This window comes from Artemia franciscana, chromosome 3, assembly GCF_032884065.1.
Source record: "Artemia franciscana chromosome 3, ASM3288406v1, whole genome shotgun sequence".
Classification (NCBI taxonomy): Eukaryota; Metazoa; Arthropoda; class Branchiopoda; order Anostraca; family Artemiidae; genus Artemia; species Artemia franciscana.
In genome coordinates this window covers 7,945,164-7,970,841 of record NC_088865.1, presented here as the reverse complement: position 1 = coordinate 7,970,841, position 25,678 = coordinate 7,945,164, and the positions used below count along the sequence as shown (strand labels likewise).

The 25,678-nt window shown below is 37.1% G+C and overlaps 1 protein-coding gene across 2 annotated transcripts in view; it reads left to right on the top strand.

The window, feature by feature from the left end:
• LOC136024828 (protein Skeletor, isoforms B/C-like) overlaps positions 1–25,678 on the top strand; it is a 257,728-nt gene that overhangs the window by 3,928 nt on the left and 228,122 nt on the right. For both annotated transcript variants that reach the window (XM_065700310.1, XM_065700311.1), the window contains exon 2: positions 14,220–14,363. In XM_065700310.1, the coding sequence (XP_065556382.1) occupies positions 14,220–14,363 (144 nt within the window). The remainder of the gene's footprint in view (positions 1–14,219; positions 14,364–25,678) is intronic.

The window sequence follows — 25,678 nt, the reverse complement described above, 5'->3', positions numbered from 1 at the left end:
GCATTATCTACCCAGTTTAGGTTTCGGCTCATTATGAGTGTTGGGATAAAAAAAAATGACGAAATAAATACGAGAAATAAGTGTGCAGTATCTACCCAGTTTAGGTTCTTTATGAGGGTTTGGGATCAAAAGAAAAAAAATGACGAAACAAATGCGAAAAAACATGGGTGCATTATCTACCCAGTTTAGGTTTCGGCTCATTATGAGTGTTGGGATAAAAAAAAAAAATGACGAAATAAATACGATAAATATGTGTGCATTATCTACCCAGTTTAAGTTTCGGCTCGTTATGAGGGTTCAGGATCAAAATAAAAAAAAAAAAATGACAAAACAAATACGAAGAAATATATGTGCATTATCTACCCAGTTTAGGCTTCGGCTCATTATGAGCGTTCGGGATCAAAAGAAAAAAAATGGCAAGGAAACACTCATAAGATTCTTAAACTAAACCTTTAATATGTTTCTTCGCATTAAAAAGTAGTTTATATCTAGTAAGAAAGTACTTTCTTACAAAGCACCCTTGCGAACCAAGCACTCTTGGATATTATGTGGCTTCAATTTAAGAACTTCATACATCTAATGATTATTTTCATGATTATAAATAAAAAAAAAAAAAAACAGGGAAAATTGTTTTTATATGTCAGAATGTTTGAAGTACCTTATCAAATTCAAAAGTACTTTCATCAGTGTTGCCAATTCGCAAAAATGTAGGAGAGTGGGCATGGACTCTTCGTTTTTTTAAGATACACAAACAAAGTCATTTTTCAAAATTTGGGGGGTGAGTATTTTTTTTTATTGCTTTTTAATGAAAATATCGAAATCCTCACCCTAATTGGTGCCATTTATCAAACAGTTCGTGGTAACGAACTGTAGTAAGGAGCGACCCGGCTCAATAGTAACCAAAACTCTAAAAAATGGAATTTTGATACCAATAGCTACATCAAAAGAATTGAATTTTAATGCTGATTTCAAATATATAACTTTCATCGATATTAGTCCGACCTATCAAAAGTTACGAGCCTGAGAAAATTTGCCTCATTTTAGAAAATAGGGCAAAACATCCCCCTAAAAGTCATACAATCATAACGAAAATCACACCATCAGATTCAGCGTATCAGGGAACCATATTGTAGAAGTTTCAAGCTCCTATCTACAAAAATGTGGAATTTCGCATTTTTTGCCAGAAGACAAATTACGGATGCGTGTTTATTTTTTTTATTTATTTTTTTTCCCAGGGGTGATCGTATCGACCCAGTCGTCCTAGAATGTCGCGGGAGGGCTCATTCTAATGGAAATGAAAAGTTCTAGTGCCCTTTTTAAGTGACCAAAAAATTGGAGGGCACCTAGGCCCCCTCCCACGCTCATTTTTTCCCAAAAGTCACCGGATCAAAATTCTGAGATAACCATTTTATTCACCATAGTCAAAAAACCTAATAACTATGTCTTTGGGGACGACTTACTACCCCGCAGTCTCCCTGGGAGGGGTTGCAAGTTACAAACTTTGACCTGTGTTTACATAGTAATGGTTACTGGGAAATGTACGGACGTGAACAGGGGGATTTTTTTTGGTTTGGGAGGGAGAGTTGATGTGGGGGGGGGGGGGGAGTTACACGGGAGGATCTTTCCATGGAAAAACTTCTCATGGGGGAAGAGACTTTCAATGAAGGGGGCGCAGGATTTTTTCGCATTATTTAAAACAAAACAAAGAAAAAATAAAATTAAAAATAAAATATGAGAAGTTTTTTCTACTGAAAGTGAGGAGCAGCATTAAAACTTAAAACGAGGAGAAATCATTGCGCATATGAGGGGTTTACCTCCTCGTAATACCTGCTCTTTGCGCAAAAGTATATTTAGTAATTTCAGCTATTTATTCTACGGCCTTTGTGATTCAAGGGTCATTCTTAAGGAATTGGGACAGAATTTAAGCTTTAGTGTAAAGAGCGAGGTATCGACGAGGGGTGAACTCCCTCATATACGCAATAAAAATATACGAATATAGAAGTTCGTTACGTAAGTTAATTCGTAAATTACGAATATTTTTTACTTATGAAAATGTTCGTAAAACAATTAAAAGTTCTAGGTGCCTTTTTAAGTAATCAAAAATTAGAGGGCAGCTAGGCTTCCTCCCTCTCTCCTTTTTTCTCAAAATCTTCCGATTAAAACTATGAGAAAGCCATTTAGCCAAAAAGAAAATTAATATGCAAATTTCGTTTTAATTATTTATGTGCGGAGAGCCAAGATCAAAACATGCATGAATTAAAAAACGTCCAGAAATTAAATAAAAAAACAAGTTTTAAAAATGAAAGTAAGGAGCGACATTAAAACTTAAAACGAACAGAAATTACTCCGTATATGAAAGGGGCTTTTCTCCCTCAACGCCCCGCTCTTTACGCTAAAGTTTTTTCCTTTTTTAAAAAGTAGAGCTAAGAGAAAGAGTCAAACTTTAGCGTAAAGAGCGAGGGATTGCCGAGGGGACAACCCATTTCATATACGGAGTAATTTCTGTTCGTTTTAAGTTTTAATGTCGCTCCTTACTTTCATTTAAAAAAACTTGTTTTTTTTTCACAAGGATGACTGTAGCCAATCAGGAAATACTATTCGTCTCTTTAATGTCACCCGTAGCGTCCTTTGGTTTTCACGATATCTATGGATATTTGTTCTGCTTCAAGTCTAAAAGTACGACATTAATTAGAACGTTCATACAACGTTCTTGAAAAACTACGAGATAATTAAGCTGAATTCGTGGTTTTACGGACAAACTAGAAAGCTATTCAACCATTGAAACTGCGAGATAACTGATTTTTATGGCACTTGGTATTAACCAAGTGACATATAGCAATCGCAAATTCTGTCGATCTGTCTGTCGGTCCCGGCTTTCTCGTTTTTCCGATTTTCCGATAGAAAAAATGAGGTATTTTTAACTTACGAATGTCTGAGAGCTGTCTCAGTCGTGTCTCAGGGCTGTTATTTTAAATCCCAACCACATTGGGGGGGGGGGGGTAGTTTGGAGGGGAAAACCTAAAATCTTGGAAAACACTTAGAGTGGAGGGATCGGGAAGAAACTTGGTGGGAAACGCTCATGGAAAACGCTTAGATTGGAGGGATCCGTATGAAACTTGGTAGAGAAAACAAGCAGAAGTCTTAGATACATGATTTACATAATTGGAACGGATCCGCTCTATTGGGGGGAGGGGGTTGATTCTGAAAAACTAGAAAAAATGACGTATTTTTAACTTACGAGCGAGTGATCGGATCTTCATGAAACTTCATATTTAGAAGGACCTCGTAACTCAGATCTCTTATTTTAAATCTCAACCGGATCCAGCGTCATTGGGGGGCAGTTGGGGGGGGACAGGAAATCTTAGAAAATACTTAAAGCGGAGAGATCAGGATGAAACTGGATGGGAAGAATAAAAACCTGTCTAAGATACGTGACTGACATAATCGGACCGCAACTGCTCTCTTTGGTGGAGTTAGGGGGGGGGGGGTAATTTGGAAAAATGAGGTATTTGTAACTTACGAAAGGGTGACCAGATCTTAATCAAGGGTCTTGTGCTTTAAAGCTCTAATTTTAAATTCCGACCAGATCCTGTGACATTGGGGGGAGCTGGAGGGGGAAACTGGAATTCTTGAAAAACGTGAAAATTGGGGTATTTTTATCTTACGAATAGGTGATGAGATCTTAATGAAATTTGATATTTAGAAGGAATTCATGTCTCAGAGCTCTTATTTCAAATCCCGACCAGATCTTTTGACATTGGGGGGAGTTGAAGGGAGAAATCTTGGAAAACACTTGGAGTGGAGGAATCGGGATGAAGCTTGGTGGATAGAATAAGCAAATGTCCTTGATGCATGATTGACGTAACCGTACTGGTTCGCTCTCTTTGGGGGAGTTGGGGGGAGGGGTTCAGTGATTTGGCGAGTTTGGTGCTTCTGGACGCGATAGGACGATGAAAATTGGTAGGCGTGTCAGGGAGCTGCACAAACTGACTTGATAAAGTCGTTTTCCCAGATTCGACCATCTGGGGGGCTAAAGGGAGAGGAAAAATTAGAAAAAATAGGTATTTATAGCTTACGAGTGGGCGATCGGATCTTAATGAATTTTGATATTTAGAAGGACATCATGACTCAGAGCTCTTATTTTAAATTCTGACCGGCATTAAGCGTCTGATTTTCCTTTTAAATCAATCTATTGATTCTTAGAATTTTGTTAGAGCTCATACTATATGAGCTCTTGGCTCTTAGCTCTTCTTGCCTCGTCACAAGTGCCATATGAGCTCTTAGCTCTTGTTTTTTCAACAAATGTGAGAATAGTGTTCAAAGAGTTCGTGATAAGGAACTGTAAGTAAGGAGCGACCCGGCTCAATAGTAACTGAAAATTTAAAATACAAAATTTTCTTACCAATAAATATATCAAAAGAATTGGATTTTTATGCTGAGATCAAATGTATAAGTGTCATTAAGTTTAGTTTTATCTATCAAAGGTTACGGGCCCAAGAATATTTGCCTGATTTTCGAAAAAAGGGGAAAACACCCCCTAAAAGTCATAGAATCTTACTGAAAATCACACCATCAGATCAGCGTATCAGAGAAACCTACAGTAGGGGTTTCAAGTTCCTATCTAAAAAACACGAAATTTTGCATTTTTGCCAGAATAAAGGTCACGGATGCGTGTTTAGGCCCTATTTGTTTTTGTTTTTTTATTGTTTATTTGTTTTCCCCAGAGGTGATCGTAACGACCCTGTCGTCCTAAAATATTGTGAGAGGGCTAATTCGAACGGAACTTATAAGTTCTAGTGCTCTTTTTAAACAATAAGAACTGGGGGGCAACTAGGCCCCCTCTCATGCCCCTGTTTTTCTAAATTTCGTCCGATTCTAATTTTGAGATAGCTATTTTTTTCAGAATAGTTGAAAGGCCGAATAATTATACCTTGGATATATCATGACCTCCCGCAGCTCCTTGGGATAGGTCCTTAAGTTACAAAGTTTACCCCTTTTTTACGTATTGCATTTGCTATTGGGAGGATTGTATACATTATTCGGGTGTTGGGAAATTTTCTGCTGGCTGGGCTTTCCATGGGGAGGGAAGTGTTCAGGGACTGAATTTTTCAGGGGAAATTTTACACTGGGTGAATTTGTCAGAATTCCTATACAAAATTCTTCTTATGTCTTGCTTTTGTCTTTGCCAGCTCAATTTTACGGGTGAATATATTAAGGGTAATTGTCCGAGATAAATGTACGGCAGGAATGAATTGTCTAGAGAATAAATTCGTAGGAAGGAGTGATTTTTCCGTGGAGGTATAGCCAGATATCCTGGCATTATTTAAAGAACGACCAGAAATAAAATAAAATAAAATTTTTCAACTAAAAGTAAGGAGCAACATTAAAACTCTAACGAACAGAAACTATTACGTATATGAGGTGGATTGCTCCTCCTAAACACCTCACTCTCTACACTAATGTTCAAATTTTGTCCCCATTCTTAAAGAACGAATCTTGAAACACTATGTTCGTTCCATTGGAACAATAAGAAGTTTATTAAATAGTACTAAGAAACTTTAGCGTAAAGAGTGAGGTGTTAAGGAGGAACAATCCCCTCATACACGTAATAATTTCTGTTCGTTTTAATTTTCAATACTGTTCTTTACTTTCAGTTGAAAAAACTAGTTTTTTCGTTTAATTTAGGTAAAAATTCAATAATCTGAGTCTTTAATTCAAGTGCTCCTTTGCTAGAGAACGATATTCTTAGTAATTTAAAACTAACCAACGGTATCCAAATTTTAGAAGGCTCCATATTCTTGCCGTCTTAGCGGCAATGTCATAACTGGCATTTCTCTCAAATTTTGTAGATTGTCCATCTTTACTCCTAATTTTGGTATTAGTACTTTTTTTAATCATGAGTTCAGTGGCAGCTGCGACCTGGTAAAGAACAAATCACGGGCCATAGCAACCAAAATAAAACAAAACTGGCTATAAAAAAAAACACCTAGTGAGAAAAATATACCATTTGTTGTTGATTCAATAATGGAAACTATTATCCCGATTAGTTTTGTGATTTGTAACTTTAAAAAGTTATTTCAGAATCAAATTTATGGGAATTTCGAAAAATAACCTGTAAACACCTAAAACTGGTGCCAGATCGAAAAAAAAGTTCATTTTTGGACTTGGCATGGCCAAAAACCTTGTACAGGAGATTTACAGTCTCCTGGCTTGAACAAAAAGACTAGACCTACGTTGCCTGAGCAACGTGAAGTGTTGCGGCAACCTTTGTCCGGCTTCGCCGAATAAAGTGTTGCGAGAGCAACACTTTGGTTTTGTTTCTTTGCTATCTGTTAAACGCTGAAGTTGTCAGCCTATCGAAGCTTTTAAAACGTTATGTTCAAAGAAGAACGCGATCAGTAATCACATGATCAAAGGCTATTCCTCAGCGTTGAAAAAAACAACAATAACAAAAGAATATCGAAAGAAGGGACTAAATTGACTTTGCAGCCAGTTGAACTTTATCCTTTTCAATCGTAGACATCGTGACGGATCAAGACTTGGAACAATATCTTATATAATCTAGTTGGTATTATAAATCTATCCGTAACTTTTCAGGATCAAAATACCATAAATGACATTATTATGAATCTGCATCGTTGTTTTACGTTACCGTGTTTGTACCCGTTGCGTAAACACTTAATTCTAGGTTACAGTGAGTATGGGTAGGCGACACCAACTAGCAAAAGTTACAAACCCTCTTCACTAAAGATGATTGTAGCCTAACAGAAGTTTATTACTTACAAGTCCCCTACATGTCTTACCACTCGAACCAACTCGGTCTTATCATCAAATACACTGGAAGCAAATAATAGGTACACCAAATGGCAAAATTTGCAACCCCTCACTGCCGAAGATGATTATGAGCTGACAAATGACCTTTCCTTACAAGTCCCCTAAATGTCTCACAATTGGTATCGGCTTATTTTTGGTTTCAGTGTGTACCCTACTACTGAAGTTGTCAACCCCTTGAAACTTTCAAACTAGTATATCGCATGAACGAATTTTTGTATCAAAAAATGGATGACATATTCTTTAATCAGCTCATCAAAAGCTATCGATTGCCGTAGAAAACAAAAATTCTATCTGTCTTAGTTCAAAAGTTGATTTTTTTGCCGTAGGCCAACTTTCTAACGTCACCACTTAGAAAGGAGCAAAGGATAAGCTCCAATTTCTTTAGCAATGAGAGAACTTTTAAATTTTAAGAGGTATATCTGATAACAATTCTCTACCTCAATCCCAAGTCCGAAAAAACAAATGATAAACCCAGCGAAAATCACGACAGCACTTTCAGACCCGTGGGAAAATGCCACTTTTTTGCTTCTGTAAATTTTTCTATTTATCACTCAAAGAAGGTATATTGTCTGTGGGGCCGGGTAACTGCCGCATATATTTAACACTTATAGATTTTGTCCATCTTCAATTTAAAATTGGTGCATGCCTGCTTGCCTGCTAGAACGGAGCTTTCCACTCCAAAGCAGAGACATGATTTGACGAAACGAAAGCTTAGCTGCACAACTTCAGATACTCCTCTCTGACATAGGCTACATAACTCCACTTCACTTCGCACACCATAGGCTCTGGCTCGTGGACAAGCAAAAACCATCCTTTTTGGCCCCAGGCAAGAGTTCTGCAGAGCTTTCTAAAATGTAATGCCATATTCATCAATCCGGCCTGAGGTCCACACTTTCCGTAAAAACTGCACAGGTTAGACCCTTACCAGTTTCCAGGAATAAGCCGACATCGGCGGCATAGGAAAAAAAACGGGACAAAACCAAAGTGTTGCTCTCGCAACACAATAAATAACATTTTTGCATGGTTGATGTGCCCTCCTTTTTTTTTCACTGCTATAAGCCTTTTTTTCTCCTTTTTCTTTAGTTTTTCTTTTTTTTCTTTTTTTCTTTTTTTCTTTACTCCTTTTTTTTTTCACTGCTATAAGCCTAATACTAATAGACTGAATAGGGATTTTTTTTTTCAATTCTATGCTTGTTACAGTTTGACTCTCAGTTTAACTATAGAAGAAAACAAATGATTTACAAAAGTGTCAATTAAAGTATTTAAAGTGTGCATGTTAAATAAGCAGAAAAATAACAAAAGCAACTTTTAGTGACAGCCTAATTTAATGTAAGAGCGTTAATTGCATGACAGTGATTTCGACGTTATAAAATTTAGATAATTTGTGTCACTAAGTTTTCTGCTGAGTCAATTCCTTTTCTCTTTTTTTGTGGGTCAATGTTTTTTTTTTGTTTTTTTTTTGTCAAATACCTGGTTTTCGCTTAAAAATGACCAGTCAATTATTTTGTAATATATTTAGTTAACGGTTTTATATCAAGATACATTCAGGGGAAAATGGACACTGCCCCACAATATGAAAGTGTCGGTAAATCAAATTATTAGTGGTAATTACTGCTTGAAATGCTAATAATCTCTTAGCCACATTAAAGATTTAGCAGATGTATAGCATAATATTTTCTGATTAATGAATGGACAATAATATTACAATTGTTATTGAGGGAAACACTATAAGCATAGAAACCAGTGAATAATAATAATAATAATAATAATTTATTACAAACCCGCTTATAAAAAAGAAACATGAAGAAGCGGAGCAAAACAAAAGAAAAGAGAAATTAAAGACGAAAACAAATCAACCGAACATAATAATCACTAAATACAAACAAATCACACTTCAACTATCAAGCAAAAAAGTCGCTGGGAAATCAAATAATAGTGCCCTGTGTTTCACGAGAGCTTGTTTTTCAAAATTCGGCATGAACTCAACAGGATCAGGTATATGATACTTTTCTAGGAGACCAGTGTTACGGAGGTAAAGTGGCAGACCAAGCAGAAACTTTAAATATTTGCAAAAGCCTGAACGGATTCGCAACATATCCGAATTCGATAGCCAATGCCAAACGGGTGAGATGTAGTGAGCAAAGGGAAGAGCGACGGCACGATACAACCTAGCAAGAATATGCTTATTAAATTTAAACTTCAGAGCTGCAAGTTTAGCATACCCAGACCGAAAACCCGACAGAACCTGGTCAACAAAAAGAGCACGCGAGCTTCTGAGGTCGCTTCCATATGTGATACCTAGGAACTTCAACTTGCGGCTTGGAAGTACTACTTGCCCTGCAACGGTAACACGGGTAGCCTCGCGACGGGCAACTTCAGACGGCGCACGCGGGGGTTCAAATACAAGAAATTCTGTTTTAGCAGGGTTAATAACCAGACCAATATTAGTATAACCTCGACTTAGGAGATCGATATTAGCTTGAAGGTTACAAAGCGATGTGCTCACCAGTAATATGTCGTCGGCGTAGCACAGTAGGCTCACATCCATACATTCAGTGTTAAAACCACCGTTAATCTTTTTTGTTACCGACGAGGTTAGTGAATTGAAGAGAACAGGGCTTAAAACCGACCCTTGACGCAGTCCCCGGTGAAGCTTAATCGGTTTCGACAGGAATTCACTACTCAACTTAACACGGATAAGGCTACTCGAATACCAGTGCCATAGGACGGCCGCTACATGTGGGTTCACACCTTGGTGCAGCAGGTTCAAAATTAACTTTGAATGAATTACCGAATCGAACGCCGCGGACACATCTACTGCACAAATTAAAAGAGTCCGTGATTGATTCTGAGCTTTCGATACTATACGCGTAAGGAGGCGATGTGCAAATGCACAACCGAGGTGGCGACGGAACCCGAATTGTCGATTGTCAATTTTACACTTGCGTAACAGCTCAGGTAACAGAAGTCTCTCTAACACTTTGCTTAATGTACTAGAAACTGTTATAGGCCTATAGCTAGAGCAGAGGTTACGATTTTTTCCCTTCTTCAAGACGTTAGACACAATACCTAGGGCAAACGACTTAGGGACTGCACCAGAATCAAGGCACATTTGATATAGCAGCGTCAAGTGCTCAATGAGCAGAGGTGAGCTACAGCGGAGGTGTTCAGTCACAATTCCGTCGTGCCCGGGAGCCTTGCCCTTTCTCAGCTGCTTAATAACCTGGAGCACTTCGCCTATTGAGACGGTAAAATAGTTCCGTTGGCTCAAGAGGGACGCAAAAGCTCGTGAGAGCTCGCTATCACTTTCGGTTGTTAGTTGGGCATGTTTGATCCCAAAAACTTCACTATAGTGTTTTACCCACTGCTCCTCAGGTATGTTACTAGCAGGGTTTGTCACTGGTTTAGACTGTCTAAAAGACTTCCACATAGATACAGGATTATTTGCTGCTTCTTGGGAAGCAAGTTCGGCTTCGGCAGCTTTAAGATCACTTACAGACTTATTATAAGTTTTTTTCGTGTTGCGGAACTGCTCAAACACTACACCTGACCTAGGCCTCTCGCAATCGCGCCATAATCTCAGCCAAAACTTAGCACGAGCTTTGGCTTGCCTTACTTTAGGAGAGCGACTCCAGCCAGGCTTGCTGATTCCAGGTTTAAACGGCGAGTGGGTACAGAAGCCTGCTCAGCCGTTTTCATTGCATGTATAATCTCAGTACAATAAATGTCTAGTGCTACCAAATCACTCGAGCCATGCATCAAGAGCTGAAAGGGAACTTTTATCTTTCCGAGAATCTCATCACATGTCTGTTTATACTGGTCGGCGTTTATTTTATTCCACTCAGTCTTGGTAGCATAAATTTGGGGCTTATTCGGCCTACACGGGAAGAAGTTAGCCTTAAAGCACAAGCCAAGGTGATCACTTACTGTGTGCTCAGAGTCCACGGTGACTGGAGCACCTAGAGAGAAGTTACATAGCACATGGTCAATGTTTGTCGTTAAACCGGAATTATGGATGTACGTATATGCGTCAGTCTTTTCACAGAGATCATACCCAGCTGGGATTACTGAGAAGAAGATTTCGGAGAGCTTATTTGATGGGTTCGTTAAGTCGCACTGAAAGTCACCGCAGACTAGCACTCTTCGATTGCCCAGCCTAATAAGTAAGCGCGAGAGGCGGCCACAAGCTTCCGAGAACCGTTTTTCGGAAGAGAGGGTGTTTAGGTTTGTTGGTAGATAAACCGTGATCAGAACAAAACCCCCGGGGCCAGGAAAATCTACAGCGAGGAAGAACTCACACGATTCCAGCTTTTGACATTCAAGCGAACTGTCCGTTATGATAGCAGTGCCCCCACTAGGTCGACCGCGGACTGAGGACCTTTTTGCTTCATGCATGAACACAGTTTTTTGATTCAACTGTTCGAAAAGACCAAAATTTTCGGAGGTGAGTAAATGTTCTTGTAAGCACACAACATTAAATTGACGGCATAGTTCTTTAACGTAGTCTAGTTTGACTGAATTGTGCCCATAGATATTTCGGCAAATGATGGAGAGAGAAGTCATTTCGTTGTAGTAGGCTTTTTCATAGCATTTCTAACTAGTGGGCATCTCATGCTGTATGAGGGGTGGGTGTTGTGGCCTTCTGGGCATAGAGCACATTTAACTGTGGTGGACGTGCATGGGGACGTCCGTGATGCGACGTGGGCACCGGCGCACTTAGAGCACTTCGGAGCGTTGCTGCAGGCACTAGAGAGGTGCTCGAAAGATTGACAGTTAAAACATCTCTTGGGGAGCTCTTTATAGGCCTCAACCCGGAAGTGGGTGTAGTCTACAACTATTCCGCGTTTAATTGTCTGATCTCGCGCGAACGAGTCTTTAAATACAAGTTTCACTGTGCCAGAGGTGCCGAACCGGTGGACTTCCGTAACTTCGGAGTTCGCAGCAATAATTTCTTCCTCTGTGGTTGCCGGAGGAACGAATCTTGCCACCGCTAAAAACTTTGGTTTCCGGTAAGAAACCTTGACATCACGGACCTTTTCTTTCAACATGTCTGCGAGGATTTGAGCTGAATCCGCCGTATCGAGAAAGGCAACTAACCCACCTTTTCGTTGAGTGATCCGGCGAATATGTCCTTTTCCACCGTTCTTTTCGATAAATTCCTTCTGTTTGGCACATGATTCAAGGCTTTCCGCCGGCACATTCGCTATCACTACAGGATTCTCAAGTCTTTCTGGTTTCGGTAGCGGGGGCCAGACAGTAGGGCCTGACGGAAGGTAGATCTTACACTGATCGATTAGTCCCTCTATTTTCTCTGTGCACTCGTTAACTCTAATTGAAAGAGAAGTCAGCACATCTTGCGGTATTCTAGGCACTTCGCCAATTTTCCAGATAGTAAATCTATAGGTGAAATTGGCTGAGTTTTCTGCATTCTTGATAGCATCGTATAAATCACCCATGAAAACATCACTCTGCAAACCAGCTCGGCGGTCCTTCATTACATATTCATCTCCAAGTTGCCGCAAAATATCGTTCAGTTTGCAATGCGCAGCGTACAGAATGTCTTTTCCGTAAAATTTACTTCCCGTAGCAACCACCGCGTCACGGGAAATATCGGCATATCGCAAACTTGTCTGAGCGAAATTCAGGACAGGCGCGTATATATATTCGTAAATAGTCTCTTGTGTCATACCAACGAACTTCACTGCTCAAGAGCTGAAAGTAGTCCAGAATCTTGAACGTTTTATTTTCTTTCGCACACAATACACCTTCACGCGTCGAGCGCTGAATGAACGCCTACTGAAATCACCCAGGAACAAGGGAAGCGTAAGTACCCCCTCACCTTTTCCCCGCAATTTTCGGGTAACTGAATACCAGCGGGTACAGTACGGCGCTTGCGGGGGGTTCCTTCCCCTCTTCTGCTTGCTCCCAGTAGAAATCAGCACCTTAATGATATGGGAAAAATTGTCTTTATAGATGGCGCCCCGATCAACTTAAGAAAAAAGATGGCGCTGGTGAGGATGTCCGAAAAGAAAGACCTATTCTAGGGATTGGAGAATATCACTCAATTTAACTTAACTGTAAAATTGTCTATTAAAGGGTACAAATCAATATGAAAACAACCTCAAAGTAGTGCAATAACTTTATCCCATTAACAGCAAACAAGCAAACTCAGGCACATACACTCTGGAAATAATACAGATGGCAATGGAATTATCTGGAAACAAGCACCCGTGACCATCGTTCTTGGAAAAAATTAAATTCTTGAATCTCGGACTAAACTTCCTAGTGTTTGTATATGTTGAATTTAAGCACAATTCATTTTTTGGCATGTTTCTACTTTCTCTAAAATTACAAACATTCTATTACAATAACTTTAGTTTGGTAGATATATAAAATTAACGGACTTAATGTATTTAGGATCAGCATATAAAGTATTTTTTATGCTTTCATTGCTTTCTAATTGTATTCATATAAGTTTCCTCTAAAATTGAAGTGCCAAAACATTATTATATAAAAGTGAAACTTTTTTTTAAAAGAGCTTGGGACTGAAGAAGCGGCATCTTCCAACATTTACTTATCTTATGTATTTAAAACAAGAAAAAATTAAATAAAAAAAGTTTATTTCAAATTTTAGTAAAAATTGACTCTAAAAATTTATACAGTAATAAATTAATTTAAATATAGAATGGAACATAGTTATTCGCTGCAATAACTGGAGCTAGAAGACACAAGACAAGAATCAAAAACAAAGACAAATAAATAGAAACACAAAAATATTAATGCAGCATGTGCTGCTTCAAAGTCAATAAATTAAAATAAGCCATAAATAAATTAATATAAAGTCAATAGATGTCAAGAGTCAATTTTCACGGTTAAAAATCACTGGCACCACCATTCTCTCATTCTCTGCTATTACGTTAAGGTTGAACTTACACTTTACTGAAAGCACAGCCGAATGCCAATTGATCAGTTGCACAGAGAGGTTATTACCAAAATAAAGAGTTATAATGTAGTATTTATATGTAAAGAAAATGACAAACACACAAATATCTAGGTCTGACTCAGGTGATTTGGTGCGGTGATAAATTTTCACTAGTAGCAGAATTGAGTGTTTTTGATGTAGAAATTAATCTGTTAGGTCCATCCAACACCATTTAATAGTTCTAGTGAGCTATTATTATTGGGTTTTATCAGTTTATTTAGCTAATCAAATGTGCTAGATCGCTTCATTTAGGAAAAAAGACCGCTATCCAGACTAGCGACACAAAACCGTAATTGTTTACGTTGCAAAACCTTGTAATGAGAAAATGTTGGATTAAATTTTCTTAAATTGTTTAGCCCCTGATTATTTTTAATTTATATTTTTCAATTTCGCATTATTTTAGGCGTTTTCCAATGTCAAGGAGAGTATTATGGCACATTCATTGGGAATTTTCAAACATTTGCTCACAGTATAGCGGGCACTGTGTATGCAGTTAGCGACGACGCCATCTTTATAAAAGGCTTTGTTTATGATGGAACTGGACCAGGTGTGTTTCTTTTTTTTTGTTTTTCTAATGTATTTATTTTCGTGTTATGTTTGCCATCATACCTTAGGGATAAGCCAAAAGGATAAGCAAAAAGACGAAAAAGTTAAAACTTGCAATGGACATCTGTAAATTTGCATTGTAACGCAAAAACAACATAGAAGAAAATAAATGTGCCATTCACATTCATATTCGATGCTTTCCCCGAATATGGTAATTACTACTGTTCCACCTGTATCCCCTTCCTATCGTGCTTGCTATAGCCCTAGGCTATATGCTTAAACTTTGCTGATTTTGTTGCTTCTTTTAAATCTAATCTAAAAAAAACACAAAGGAAGCCTTTCAAAGAAAGTAAAGAGCTGAATTAAACCAAAGATGAGCAGAAATAAAGTCAAATAATTTTCATCAATAAATAAAGGAAACAAAAAACGAATATAAATTATAATAAATAACCGAGTCAAGCTCAAAACGAGCAGAAACTAAGGTGAGTAAGGCTGATGCCCCTCATGCCATCTAAGGACCGGAACATAATTATCACTTTGTTGAAAACTAAGTCCTTGCTATGAGCTAAATGCTTCTTTTTCTAATTATATCGAAAAAACACCATCTTAACCACGATTACTGAAGAAAAGAAAAAAAATAAATGTGCAATGACAATTTAATGTATATATATATATATATATATATATATATATATATATATATATATATATATATATATATATATATATATATATATATATATATATATATATATATATATATATATATATATATATATATATTCATTACTGAAAGTCCTAATGATTTTGGATATACCAAAGTAAAAAAAGAGGAAATATTTAAGATGTATTTTATTTTCATGAAAGTGCAAGTTATGTTCTAGTCTTTAGAAGGTATGGGGAGCATGGCCAGGGAGGGTTGTGAAGTGCGGGCGGTTCAAAAACGGATGTTTTCTAGAGAAATTTGCCTGAAAATCTGGATGTTTTCCAGAAAAATAACATATGGATTTTTTAGGGACCGACTGAGTGACGGTGACTCAACGTAAATAGTGAAGTTAGGAGGGGCAACCCCCTCATATACGTAATAATTTCTGTTCATTTTAACTTGTAAATTTGCTCCTTAATTCCAGCTGAAAAAGCTTGTTTTTTTTATTTAATTTCCGATCGTTTTTAAATAATGCTGGGAAATTCGGCTCCTCCTCCATGGAAAATTCCCTTCTGCCACGAAAAATTCCTTCATGGCAAGATGCTCCCCCCCTTCCCACCAGAAAAACCCCCCTTTTTGAAAAATATCTGTATACTTCCCAAAAACCAATGCTGTATGTAAACGATGGGTATGTAAACAAGTTCATAGCTTCCAAGCCTTTCCACGGCGGTTGTGGGGTTCAATTGCAAAAAAAAAATAGTAAATTGCATTTTTGAAACAAAACTAAAAGATGTAGCTATAAATACGTAGCGTAGGTTAAAGTCATGTGAAAGAACTTACCAAAATATGGGAAATTATTAAGGAAGTCGTAAAAAACTTTATATCAAGAGGAAGGGGGGAGTATAATATACTTTCAAAAACCTGTAGCCCATCTCTTCATGCTTTTCAACTCCCTAGGTTAGGAGAAATACAAACAAAAACGAAGGAGATATGAAAAAAAACAGAAGAAATGCTACACCATTATCGTTGGGAGTGGTTATAGTGGTTAAGTCTTAGGGGTTATAATTTCTAGGGTATTACTTGGGTAGGAGTAAAATAGAGAAAAAAAAATCGATTTCAAATATCTGGACTCACCAGGTTTTGCTGATCATAAGCTTTAAAGTCTAACTCCTATTAAGTGGCGCAGCATGAACAGAGCAAAACTACGGCGCAGCTGGGGGGAGCAGCATGAACATGCTTGAAATTTTCTTTACGTGATATGCCTTCCCTCAGACCAAAAGCAAATTAAAAAACTCATGGATAGTATTCTCATTATGCCTCTGCCATTACCCTAAAGCTGAGATATGGTACCCAACTAGTCACGTAATTTCATCAAAATCCTGGGGGGGGGCAAACTTGGACCCAATTTTCTAAAATCAAGTGAAAATGACAGAAAAACTGAAAAAATGGGCCATTTCGTACCATATAGGTATTATATAGTACCGTAAAACTACTTTAAAGTAGCGTTTTAAAGGCAAATACATACTAAAGAAAACTGATTCGTTTCTGTCGATTCTTGAATTATGCAGGCTTACCTGAGATATGGTACCCAAATTATGCAGTAATTGCGAATTATGCAGGCCTCTGCCATTACTCTAAAACTGAGATATGGTACCTGACTAGTGATGTAATTTGTCAAAATCCTGGGGGGGTGTAAAGTTGGACCCAATTTTCCTAAATCAAGTCATTTTTCAAATGACAGAAAAAACTGAAAAATGGACCATTTCGTACCATAAATGTATTTCATAGTACTGTAAAATTACTTTAAAGTACCGTTTTAAAGGCAAACATATACTAAAAAAACCGATTCGTTTCTGTGGATTCTTGAATTATGTAGGCTTATCTTAGTTTTGACAAGACTTTTGAAGAAACAAAATTTCAGACAGTGGGGGGGGACTGGGGTCTGGTGGCGCTAACCAAGGTCTAAGATGAGTAGTTACCCACTTGCAAAATAGGAAATTAGGCCCACGTATCTAACAATAAATGAGAAGACCTGACTAAGACCTAATGGTTAGACGAGGCCTAATTATGCTTCTTTTTTGCTTCCATACTCAGTTATTTGAAAACTTGGACCGGTCCTAGTCTAGCCCTAGTTTTAGTCCTAGTTTAGAGGCTTCTTGCTATCACATAAATAAGTTGAGTGAGGTGAATGGAGCTTTTGGGAATGAAATCAGCCCAGAATATATCCTGGGAAGGTGCTATCAAGCTACTATATCTATTTTCTTATTTCTAGGGCTTAGAAGATTCAAAATATGACAGGTTTACACCTATGTAAATTTTGAGAAAAAAAAATACTTTAATCTTGGGTTTCCAATGTCTTTTTCAGTGGCTCAAGTGTTTTAAAATGAAATTTCTATTGTCTCAGTATAATTTTAAGCCACATCAAGGTTTTCCCCCTAAATTTAAGATATAGATTGACTAATCTTTAAAGGCTTATAAGTCAGGATTGAGGAAAGGAATGAGGCTTGAAACACTTTCCTTGTGCCTCATTTAAGCATTCTATTTCTCATTGTTTTACTTTTATAACACAAAGGTTTTAAAAGGTCATCAAAGGTCAGCATCCTTTAAAGGGGAAAGGGGTAGATAAACGCACTTTCTCTTTGCCTCATTTAAGCAGTAAATCTATTTCTCAAGATTTCATCTTTATATAACAGGTCATCATTGTAAAAGGTCATCAAAGATCAGCCCCGTTTGGACGTGAAAGAGGTGGAAGTAAGTACTTCAAAATACCCTCCAGGGAATGATTAAGACTCTCGATTCATTCTGGGGAGTTTAATTCACCTAACTCAACTGCTTTCCAAGATGAATAGAAGCCTAATCTAGAATTTTACCACTCGTACCTATTTTCATCTTAAGGCAATTATATTCGTTTGTTTTTTCTCGTAATGAATTTCTTATTCTGTTTGAAAGATAAATTAATTTTCCTTAAAACCTGAGTCTGAAAGCACCGTTTTTGACTGTTTTTTTAATGATTTTTGACCATTTTGCCCTGATTTCATTATCAAATTCCAATTTCATTATATTTTTTACGTCACTACCATTATTTTTGCCAATTTGCCTTGCGTGACATGAAAATATCAGTGTTACTAACCGTTATCTAGCACTAAGCTCTCTCGGCTCTCTCTTATAGGTTTTTATATCTTTTATTGACTTCTTTTCTCAAGTCACCTGTTTCGTACTCCTATTTTTTTAGCTAACATTTGTCATTCTTTCTCTTTGTTCTTCATTATTATTATTGCCTACTCTAACTTTCCCTCCGACTTTCCCACTCCCCCTTGGTGGGAGTACTTTGGACACGATTTCAATACAAAATTGCAATCTTATTATTCTGTTTATCTTATTATCATTATTTTTGCCAATTTGCCCCATGTGATATCAAAATGTCAGTGTTACTAACTGTTGTCTGGAACAAAACTTTTCATCTCTCTCTTATAGGTTGTATAGGAGAGCCCACCGGACCCACCGGACCCACCCCCTGCCAGAAATCTCCCCCAGAAAATACCCCCATGCAGAAAATACCACCTGGAAAACAACCCCCTGGAAAATACCCCCTCCCAAACGGAAAAAAAACTTTTGAAAATACCCCCCCCCCCCCGTGAAATATAAAAGTGTGCATGCAAAGAAAAAAAAGACATATGCAAATAATTCTGTAGAAGAATTCAGGGTAATTCTTCTCAGAAACTTTCTTCCAACTGAAAAGTCCCCTAGACAATACCATCCCCGAAAAATGTCCGTATGTTTCCCAAAAACAAAGAATATCTGGAAGCAATGGATAAATTACGAAACGTAAAAGGACATTTAAACTTCTTCAATGGAGATCGTTTTGCAGCAAGGAAGGGAGAGAGATATTTCAAAGGTTGTATTTTTATGCCAGAAACATCCCAGCTCTCATTGAGCCTTAAGATAAGTACAGAATTAGTCCTAAGGGAGGGACGAGAGGAAAGTGGAGGTAGAGATTGATGCATAATCCACAGGGCTGTAACCAGGACTTTTGTTTAAGGGGGAAGGGGCAGGACATTTCTAGGGAGAGGGTACAAAAAGACTTTAAAAACACATCAAAGTGTTAAATTGATCTTTAATCTCTCTTGATTTATGGGAAGTTTTCTGTTCTACGCTGTTATTATGAAAGTAAAGAGTAACATTAAACCCCAAAATGATCATAATTTATTTCATATAGGAGGGGGACTATCCCTTCCACATCTCCTCGTTCACCTCATAGCTGCAGAAACTTTGGAGGGTGCTCATTACATCAGAAATTGAGAGTTCTAGTCTTTTTTTAGACGTCAAAAATGATTTCAGACCAACGATCCACGAAGGGTATTTTCCGGGGAGCAGAGATATTTTCCATGGGGGGGGGGGTATTTTCCGCAGAGATGTTTACCAGAGGGATTTCCCATGGAGGGTATTTTCAGGGAGATAATTTCCATGGGGGGGGGTATTTTCTTCGGGGATGGAGTATTTTTCAGGGGATATTTCACTTTGTCTCTGTTTTATTATCTTCTTACATCCCTTTTTTCTCTTATTTTCCGTTAATGGTATTACCCCAGCTTTCCTTAAAAACCGTCAATGGGAGTAGGCCTACTATTTTTCTACGATTTGGATATAAAATTATTGAGATGTTGGGAAGTATCAGCCCCCTTCTTCTGTAGTTTAATTACTAATTATTTAAGTTCTAATGATGTTTTCTACTTCCACACATTTTTTTTTGAATTTGATTGATCTCTTTATTACTTCCTATCTAACTATTCTTATTTTGCTAATTTATCTCGCATGACGTGAAGTCACTGCTGCTATCTATCACCAGGCCTTTGCCTCATCATTACAGGCAGAATAAATATCTTTTGCTATGTTTTTTTTAGGACAGTTTATTTACCTTTATTTTTTTTCAACTAGTAGTTCGTCTCCGTTCCCCTCTGTCCCTCTTCTATTAATCTTCATATTCCTTTAATTTTCTTACCCCTCTTTTCTGTTTTTTTTTTCTTTTAGGGTAAAACGGGATAGCTAGGAAGACACCAAAAAAATAAAATAAAACTCTTTACAAAGCAAATTAAAAATAAGTGGAAACAATACATCAATACTAGGTCTCATAAGTACAGAAAAAAACTAAAGAGGAGGGGGGAATAAAATAAAAGAAAAAACAGAAATCTTATGTGAGACGCATGAACTATTACTGGTAGTAACATGCAAATCTTTATATTTTGGGGGAGGATGAGGCCCCAAACCTGTCCTTCCTGCGTAACGGTATACAGCATGTGACATAAGACCTATCAGTAGCAGGAATTCTAAAAAGCTGAAAGTCTATTTATCTAAGGCTTAACGGTTTTGCCCCTACATAGTTGGACCAAACAGAACAAGAGATACTGCTATACTTTATTTACAGGGTAAAACTTGTGCTTTGATTACATTGGTGTATACCGATGATATATTTTCGTAGCCTGTTATATAAGTCCATATAGAAATACAATTTCTAGAGAAGCAAATAACCTAGCTTGCGCCAATTAACAAATACGTTGACGGGATCTTTCAAAATCTAGGGGGGGGGGGAGCAAAATATATCTATAGATAACAATTGATTCTCTCCCCCTCCCCTACCATTGGTGCATCTAGCTATAGATAGATAGATACTTTATCAGTTACTGAACCGGATATCCGGTATTTCACATCTACAACTACAAAAAATGTAAATTGGCACTAAAAAAATGAGAGCAAAATACAGGAAAGAGCAAAAATGCAGACAAAATAGAAAAGGGAAGAAAAAAGGACTGCGATCTAAATGATAAGGAAATTACTTTAGAAATCATTTATGAACATTAGCTTCTAGCCATAAGCCAGTAAAAATAAAGCAAAGTTGAGCTCCATCTGGTTGGCTGTTTTAAGGGAAATGTTCCGTCAGTAAAGTCTTTTAGTGATACCATCTTTAGAAATAGTCTTTCTCTTTCTTTATGGGTGTGATTTTTACAAATTTTAATTCAGCATTGGCAAGGGCTGGTTTTAGATTCTAAAACTCTACAACATTATAATCAGGCAAAACCTAGTTTCGGAGAGGAGGTTGTTTTAAATTCAATTTATCGGCTATGATTCTACGTCGTTGGATTCAGCTTAGGGCGACTTGTCTTCCAATCCAGAACAGGCAAAAAATGTTCGACAAAGAAAAATGATAGTTGGTCCTGATAGGCAGTATGTTTGTCCCCTTTGTAAAGATGAGGATGAAGACTTGGATCATTTTATCCGGAACTGCCCGGTGCTCTTTGATTTACGGGAAAATTATTTGCATGGGATTAAGTTGATGCTTCCTGGTATTCTGCAGAATAGTAACCCAAACACAATATTTCGAGTGGGAGTGTATATTGATAAATCCTTAGTAAGAAGAAAAAATTTATATGATTAATTCCATTTGTTGTTAGATTAGGTATTTTTGCGTTGTATTCTGTTTCTGCGCGTGTTTGTAATTTGAACTGTTGTTTAATTTCCTTGCTTGTTTGTTATTTATTTATATTTTTGTGTGTATATGGCCCATGGGCTTTCGAAATACGCTTATCTATCTATCTATCTATACTTTTGTGTATCATGGTATATTTCGTAAGAGATATCTAAAAAACGAAAATTGGATATGAGAAAAACACTTTAAAATATTAGGATGCAATTTAAGTCTCTTGGAAAGGTAGTTAAGGAGATGTATTCTGTTCTTTTTTTCTAAACATGTTAATACACTCCAATAATTAAAATGACATTCCCTAGTTTTTGGTTGTCTGCAAAATCCACCCTTTTCGCAACTGCACTTCGAAATTATCCTTGTTTTATAATTAAAGAGCAAAGTTACATTGTTATTAGAACAGAGACCACTTTTTTTTACTACAAAATAGTAAGAGCTTTACATTCTACTAAGTGTAGTTAACAAACGCCAAAACAAGCTATTAACCTACATAATAGCATATTTCATGTTAAATTTCATTATGTTTGTAAACATATATTTGTTAACTAACTCATTTTTTCACTTTTTGGTAAAACCAAAAAACAAAATTCTTTAAAAAATCGTGCTACAATTCTATAAAATTCTTCATTTTATATATAATATGTTTTTTTTAAAGACATAACAAAAGCCTTATTGAAAAACTTAAATAAAAAACACAAGTTTTTTTTCAAACGAAAGTAATAAGCAGCATCAAAACTCAAAACGAACAGAAATTACTCCCTATATGAAGGGGCTGCCCCTCTCCTCAATACCTTGCTCTTCCAGTAAAGGACGAACCACCACCCATAGTAACTAAAAAAAAACGTGTTTCAACAAAATATCACAAGTGAGAATTGACTCACAAGTCAATGATTTAAGAATAGTAACTAATATCTAAATTAGTCTTAATACTGAAACAACAAAATTACGTCAAATCAAAATGAAAACTTGACTTTTACTGCTTCTCCATCTTTAGCAACACCCCACTAGCGGTGAAGAGAATAGAAGAAGAAGAATCTTGTTTGCAGCATTAGCTGTAATCTAGAGAAGGACGAATCACGACCTATAGTAACTAAAAAAAAACAAAAGAAACAAACTCTTATCAGAAAACCGCCAAGGGATAAGAACCTAGCGTTTTTGCTTATTTAGGTATGGTAGATATTATTTAAATTACTGCTAAAAATAAATATTAGTTTCAAAAGAAATTGAAGGGAATTTCGAAAAATAGTCTTAAACCTCTTAAAAAATGGCATCGGATCGAAACAAATAGAAATCCCTGAGAATCCATATTGCCGAAAACCTTACTCCGGACACTTACAGTTCTCTGGTTTGAACAACAAGGAAAATCACTTTTTCGTATCCTAAGCAGTGATATGTCTCGTTTTTTCTTTACTGCTAGGAGGACACAGTAACATCGTAGACAGATGTTTAAGGGCGTATTTAAAAGCTAATTTTTTATTTAGAGCCTTTTGTAAGTAATGAAAGATAATATTCAAATAAAATGCAATTATTGACAAGATCAGAATCATATACAAGATGTCATAGCACATGTATCTTTTGGCAAGAGATGATCAAACAGTTCGTGGTAACAAACTGTAGTAAGGAGCGACCCGGCTCAATAGTAACCAAAACTCTAAAAAATTGAATTTTGATATCAATAGCTACATCAAAAGAATTGCATTTTAATGCTGATTTTAAATATATAAGTTTCATCAAGTTTAGTCTTACCCATCAAAAGTTACGAGCCTGAGAAAATTTGCGTTATTTTAGAAAATAGGGGGAAACACCCCCTAAAATTCATAGAATCTTAACGAAAACTAGATCTACGTTGCATGGACAACGTGAGGTGTTGCGGCAACCTTTGCTCGGCTTCGCCGAGTAAAGTGTTGCGAGAGCAACACTTTGGTTTTGTTTCCTCGCTGCGACTAAACGCTGAAGTTGTTAATCTGTAAGGATTCTAAAATACATACTAGGTACACCAACTCGCAAAAGTTGCAAACTCCTCATTGCTAAGGATGATTGTAGCCTTACAGCCGATTATTACTTACAAGTACTCTACATGTCTTACCACTGGAACCAAATTGGTCTTACCATCAAATACAACGGAAACAAAAAATAGGTACACCAACTAGAAAGAGTTGCGAACCCCTCATTGCCGAGGATGATTATGAGCTAACAGCCGACTGTTACTTACAACTCCCCTATGTCTCACAATTGGTATCGGCCTATTTTTGGTTTCAGTGTGTACCTTACTACTGAAGTTGTCAACCCCTTTAAACTTTCAAACTGGTATATCTCATGAAGAAATTTTTGTACAAAAAAAAGGATGACATATACTTTGATCAGCTCATCAAAAGCTATCGACTGCCGTCGAAAAAAAAAATTTATCTGTCTTAGTTCAAAAGTTGACTTTTTTGCCGTAGGCCAACTTTCTAACGTCATCACTTAGAAAGGAGCAAAGGATAAACTCTAATTTCTTTAGCAATGAGAGAACTTTTAAAGTTTAAGAGGCACATCTGATACCATTTCTCTACCGCAATCCCAAGTGCGAAAAACCGAATGATAAACTCAGCTGAAATCACGAACAGAAATGGGTAGAAACAATAGATGGCAGCACTTTCGGACCCGTGGGAAAATGCCGCTTTTTTGCTTCTCTAAATTTTTCTATTTATCACTCAAAGAAGATAAATTGGCTGTGGGGCAGGGTAACTGTCGCATATATTTAACACTTATAGATTTTAGTCCATCTTCAATTTGAAACTGGTGCCTGCCTGCTTGCCTGCTAGAACGGAGCTTTCCACTCGAAAGCAGAAACATGGTTTGATGAAACGAAAGCTTAGCTGCATAACTTTAGATAGTCCTCTCTGACATAGGCTATACAACTCCTCTTCACTTCACACACTATAGGCTCTGGCTCAAGGACAAGCAAAAACCATCCTTTTTGGCCCCAGGCAAGAGTTCTACGAAGCTTTCCAAAATGCAAAGTCATATTCATCAATCCGGCCTAAGGTCCACACTTTCCGTAAAAACCGCAGAGGTTAGACCCTTACCAATTTCTAGGAATAAGCTGAAATCGGGGTGCTAGGAACAAAAAAAAAAAAAAAAAACCACGACAAAACGAAAGTGTTGCTCTCGCAACACAATGACACCATCAGATTTAGCGCATCAGAAAACCCTACTGTAGAAGTTTCAAGCTCCTATCTACAAAAATGTGGAATTTTGTATTTTTTGCCAGAAGACAAATCACGGGTGCGTGTTTATTTGTTTGTTTGTTTTTTTGTTTTTTTTCCCCAGGGGACATCGTATCGACCCAGTGGTCCTAGAATGTCACAAGAGGACTCATTCGAACTGAAATTAAAAGTTCTAGTGCCCTTTTTGAGTTACCCAAAAAATTGGAGGGCAACTAGGCCCCCTCCCACGCTCATTTTTTCCCAAAGTCACTGGATCAAAACTTTGAGATAGCCATTTTGTTCAGCATAGTCGAAAATCATAATAACTATGTCTTTGGGGATGACTTACTCCCCCACAATCCCTGGGGGAGGGGCTGCAAGTTACAAACTTTGACCAGTGTTTACATATAGTAATGGTGTTATTGGGAAGTGTACAGACGTTTTCAGGGGGATTTTATTTTGTTTGGGGATGGGGCTGAGGAGAGGGGGCTATGTTGGAGGATCTTTCCTTGGAGGAATCTGTCATGGGGGAAGATAAATTCAATGAAAAGGGCACAGGATTTTCTAGAATTACTATAAGAAAACAATTAAAAATAAACATGAAAACTTTTTTCAAATGAAAGGAAGGAGTAGCATTGAAACTTAAAACGAACAGAGATTATGACGCATATGAGGGGTTCTAATAATACTTTAGCATAAAGAGCGAGGTATTTAGGAGGAGATAAATACCTCGCTCTTTTTAAAAGTATTTTTAGTAATTTCAACTATTTTTTCTACGGCCTTTCTTATTCAGGGGTCATTCTTAAAGAATTGGGACAAAACATACGATTTAGTGTAAAGACCGAGGTATTAACGAGGGTACAAACCCCCTCGTATACATAATAAAAATATAAGGCTATAAAAGTTTGTTACGTAAGTTAATTCTTAAGTTACGTATATTTTTTACTAATAAAAATGTTCGTTAAAAAGTAAAAATTCTGGTTGCCTTTTTAAGTAACCGAAAAATTGGA